We start from the raw sequence: 5,250 nt of genomic DNA, 5'->3' as shown, positions 1-5,250 counted from the left end.
GATACGCACCGATCGGGAGGTCGAATATCATCCATGGGGAACTGCTTCAAGCTGCAGCGCGCCTCCGAGTCGTGGGTCGACGACGACGAGTGGGAGGTGGACGTGGTGGAGGGGAAGACGGCGGCTGGCGAGAACGAGAAGACGGAGCGGGTGGAAGTGAAGATCAGGGTGACCAAGAGGCAGGTCCAGGAGTTGCTGCAGCAGGCTGCCCGGGACGGCAAGGGGAAGAGGTCGACGGAGAAGGTGCTGACGGATCTGATCAACTCCGGCACGGTGTGCTACCACGACGATCACGAGACGAGGGGGCACTGGAGGCCGTCGCTGCAGAGCATCACCGAAGCCGAGGAGCCTTGACTTCGATCCGTAGGGCTGTTCCACCGATCTCTTGATTCTGATGTGCGTATAGTATATAGTTGCTGTATGTAGGAGTGCAGGTATAGGTTTTAGATCGAGATTCTATCAGGAGATGTACAGACTACAGAAATGCCGGTAGTAGAGATGATTTTTTTGGGAGTTCCTCTTCTGGAAATCTCTTATATATTTCTACCTATGTGTTTTTAGTCTGTGATTAATCCCGGACCTCTCGAGTATTTGGATACAGAAGACATATATGAAATGCTATTTTCAAACGTAAACTGAAAGCAGAACAAAATGCATCCCTAAGTTTTTCTCAAAACACTTCACACTTCCGATTGCCTTTTTTTTTTTGCAAATTCCGATTGGCTTTTTCTTTTGCAAATTCTGATTGTCTTTTCTAGAAATTAAGAACAGATAAGTGTAAGAATGACGCGCGTTCACAGATTCATTACCTAGCTAGGGCCGGTAAATGCAGGCGCTATATGCTCACCCACTATTATATTTTCGTCCCTCTAAGCGCAGTCAAACTAACTGACAGCTGCGATTACATTACTAGCATCGACGACTATATATTCCACACTGAATTGGTCCAGTCTATGGGCTATGCCTATCAATAATCTATTATTCCAAGGACAAATATTTGTCCTTATGTTAGACGAACACGTTTATTTTTGACGGAAAACAGTAGGTGAGTTGTCTACTGTTCAAACAAATTAAAGAATTATAGTGTTACATACAGGTATTTACAGAAAAGCAGCAACATCTAAGAAGAAAGCTACTGAAATGTATCCACCCATACAGCAAAAGCTGAATAAGATGCTTTGTTAGCTCTATGTAAGATGAGCTTCCCGCTCCCGTGCAGCCGGCCGCCCCGCTCTAGGGCGTCCCTGCCTCCCACCTTCCCCCCGCCCCCCACCACTCTCCTCTCCGCCGCCGCTGGCGACGACGCCAGGGCAAAGCCTGAGCGGCTTGGCGGCGGCGGCCTTCTTCTCACGCGTTAGCTGCTCAAGATCGTTGTGGTGGTTCCGATCTTGATCTCCTCGGCGGTGATGGTGGACAATGACGGCTGGAGTGTGGCGGCGGGTCTGTAGCGCAGCGGCAGGTGGTGGCAGCGGCCATGCTGTAGCGGCTCAACCTCCGGTTCAGCTTCGGATCGCGGTAGTGCTCCAGGTTTTGATCTGCATCACGCGGACGCCCGGGGCAGCAACCCTGGGCTTGGCGGTGGTGGTCATCTCCTCCGTCAAAGGTTGTTGGCGTGAGTGTGGGTGGTCGGATATCGAGATCGGTCATCTAGTCCCGGCTACTAGTCGGGGAGACTTAGTTGCCGGTGAAAATCGAGCCGACGGTGGGCGATGGCGGCGTTCTGCGTTGTTACCTTGATGAAGGCATAGCCGTGTAACTATTGTCGACCCACTTGTGCTGCTACGGGGGAAACCCTAGGATCTGGTCTTCCAGATCGGACGATGGTGGCACTGGGGTGTCGGTTTCCTCTTGGGTGCATCGTTTGTGGAGCAGTGCCGGAAAGACAGAGGCATGAGGTGGAGCGGCTTCATTTTGCATGGAGCTCGGTGGAGATGTCAAGTCATGCCTAGCCGACAGGTGCTATGCTCTGACATGCCTGTTCGCAGGTGCTACGCACTATAGATCTTTTAGAGACTTCAAGCTGTGTCGGGTGGTGGTACTTGGTGGCATGGTGCCACCGTGTACCAGCAGCGACCGCGACGTGATCAGCAGTTTCCGCACAGGGATGTGGTGCCGTTGGGCGCCGTTGTGGCGTAGACGGATGGTCGGACTGGTAAGGATGATGCGGACCTCTTTCCTGAAGATGGGTTAGCGGTTCAATAATGATGATGGCTTCTAAAACATATGCATGTGTTGTACGCTTTAGGTTTGTTGCACCAGTTGTAGCTTTCAACACTTTATGTGGATGGATTGACGACGACACCGATTTTAGACATGCGAGTGAGAGCACTCCACACTATCAAGTTTGTAGGTGTGAGTGATGGTCTCGGATGACTTGATATATGTTCTTATTAGACCTTTATTGAACAGCTAATAAAGATGACTGTATGCATCGATTGATGTAGAGGTCAGGAGTTTAAACCTTCTTTTCCAAAAGAAAACTGTAAGATGAGCTTCATCCATGAAAAAGACTCGACATCTGTACAGACCGGGGGTCTTCTTATGTTTGAAGATGAAACCATTTCTGCAAATCTAGATACTCCAGGTTACCAAAATAATTTTCCCATGAAGAAAGGCACGCCCGACTCATTCCTCAGTCCCTGCAGATTCTCCTGGAGATCATCAGTCATTTGCACATTGGGGCATAGATAATGACAACAGCAGCTTTGCAAATGGGCAGTCAAAGGACAGATGAGTACTGCTCTCTCTAACTTGCTGATAACACATGACACAATAAGAGGAGGGCAGCTAAAAGGTTTTTCTCTGAAGCATTCCTGTGTGTTATTTTTTTTGAGGGGATGGCCTTCATGGCTGATTTATTCACTCATAATAAACTTACATCGTTTGCTAAAGCATTGAGGATGAAAAGGGAGGTGTATCCGACCACACAGTCGGTGGATTACCCCTCCCAAAACTAGCTAACTCATGAGCAACCATGTTCTACTCTCTACTACAATGTTCGATAATGACCTTCCTGAAATCTTTAAGTAAATTAGGGCAGTCCTCTAGAATTGGTGCAGCCACCAAAGCATACCCTTCATTCATCCTCAAAGCATCCACGACGATCGAGCTATCAGATTGGACCACAATGCTATCACAACCAAAGCCGCGTATGAACTTTATACCCTGATGCATAGCCTCGGCCTCCGCTGCCACTACATCCGCCACATGAGACATCTGAGTTACTGCAGCTGCAACAAAACCGCCGTTATGGTCCCTCACCACCATTCCACAGGAGCCTGAGTGATCTACTTCCAGGAACGAAGCATCTACATTTAGAACCTGCATGCTTGAGAGTGGCTTCTTCCAGGCATTTTGACAAGGTATTTGATTAGGTTTTCCGACCGCTCGGACAAAGTTCAGAGAGAGGGCCTAGATAGCCATAGCTGTGTGTACCGGATTTTGGACTTGCTCCCCTCTTACTAGCTCCCTTCTCTGCCACCACAAATACCAGCTAGTGGAGGCTATAACTTCAGGTATGGTAATAACATCCATATATCTGCGTTGAAACCTGTCATCGCACAGGAGAGACTCCATTACTCTCGCGCCCGATCTGTCAATAGGGATCGCCTCATCTATGACAGTTTGCAAGCCCAGCTCATACCATATCAACCTAGCACGGGAACATGTGAAGAGTGTGTGCTTTGTATCCTCCGCCCCCTGCTGACAAATAGGACACTGCCCACTCGTGGGAATATGCCTGTTAGCCAATGTACACTTAAACATGATGGTGTTATGCAAGCATCTCCAAATGAAGATTTTAACTTTCCCTGGTAGCTTTAACTTCCACAGCCTCTTCCAAACCGGGTGATCCGGTGTACTCAACTGTCCTGCGTCGCCACCAATTTTCAGACCATATTGATCTTCCCATTCTCTGTAATAGCCAGATTGAACACTATAGACTCCATTCTTCGTAAAGTGCCATGCAACAACATCCTCCAAAATATGATGGGATAGTGGAATTTGCAATATACGATCAACATCTATACTCCAGAAATTATCTCTGATAATCTGCTCATCCCAGTCACCTGATATAGGATCGATTAGATCGCTCACATATGATAACAGACAGTTACCTCGCCGTGTTAATATCTTCCTTGTTGGGCTGTTCGGGATCCAGCAGTCCTCCCAAATGTCAATCTTTGTTCCGTCCCCAACTCTCCAGATGCTTCCTTTCTTGAAGGTTTGTATGCCTGCAAATATGCTCTGCCATACAAAGGAAGAACCTTTCTTCAGCGTACAGTTAAGAATATTGCCCGTGGGGGTAGTATCGTGCACGCAACACTCTTGCACATAACGAATCATAGTTCTCAATCAACCTCCAACATTGTTTTGCTAAGAGTGCAAGATTGAAGGCATGTATATCTCTAAAACCCATTCCACCCTTTTCTTTTGAGACACACATTTTCCACCAAGCGACCCAATGCATTTTGCGCTGATCATCCTCATCACCCCACCAGTAGTGCGACATTGCATCAGTGATCCCTTTGCAAAAAAAAAATCAGGAATTTGAAAACACTCATCGCATACGTTGGGATGGCTTGGGCCACCGCCTTAATTAGGGCCTCTTTGCCTCCAAATGATAAGGTATGTTCCTTCCAACCATTAATCAATTTCTGAATTCTCTCAATAAGGTGCAGAAAACAGTCAGTTTTGTCTACACCTATCATAGATGGCAATCCCAAATATTTCTCGATAATGATTCAGTCATAATATATAATATTTGACACACCTCGGCTTTGACATCCACATCAGTATTGGGACTGAAGAAAATTGATGATTTAGCAACACTCACCATTTGTCCTGAATCTGAGCAGTAATCATCCAATATACTCTGAAGTGAGTGTGCATTAGCAGAATCAGCCCTCATCAAGATTAGGGAATTGTCCGCAAAAAGCAAGTGTGATATTTTAGGGGAGTCTCTACAGACCTGAACCCCCAAGAGCCTGCCTTGAGCTTCTTCATGATAAATTAGTGCTGAAAGTCCCTCTGCACAAATAAGAAGAGGTAGGGGGACAGGGGATCCCCCTGCCTGAGCCCTCTGGATGGTTTGAAGGGATTAGTCTCGTTTGAATTAAACCTCATCGTGTATTCAACATAGGTCACACACGCCATGATCAAATCAATCCATTTTTCTGCAAACCCAAGCTTGCCTAAAATAGCTTTAAGGAACACCCATTCTACTCGATCATAGGCCTTGTGCATATCTAG

The 5,250-nt window shown here is 47.2% G+C and overlaps 1 protein-coding gene across 1 annotated transcript; it reads left to right on the top strand.

The window, feature by feature from the left end:
• On the top strand, positions 1-624 carry LOC123065795 (uncharacterized; the record flags this gene model as incomplete). Its single annotated transcript, XM_044489010.1, is given in 1 exon segment — positions 1-624. A coding segment is annotated over 1 exon segment (321 nt). The 3' UTR covers positions 355-624.
• Between the last annotated feature and the right edge of the window lie 4,626 nt (positions 625-5,250).

The sequence above is a fragment of the Triticum aestivum genome, chromosome 3B, assembly GCF_018294505.1.
Source record: "Triticum aestivum cultivar Chinese Spring chromosome 3B, IWGSC CS RefSeq v2.1, whole genome shotgun sequence".
Taxonomy (NCBI): Eukaryota; Viridiplantae; Streptophyta; class Magnoliopsida; order Poales; family Poaceae; genus Triticum; species Triticum aestivum.
Note: the sequence above shows the minus strand (reverse complement) of the source record. Positions and strands in the feature narration are given on the sequence as shown.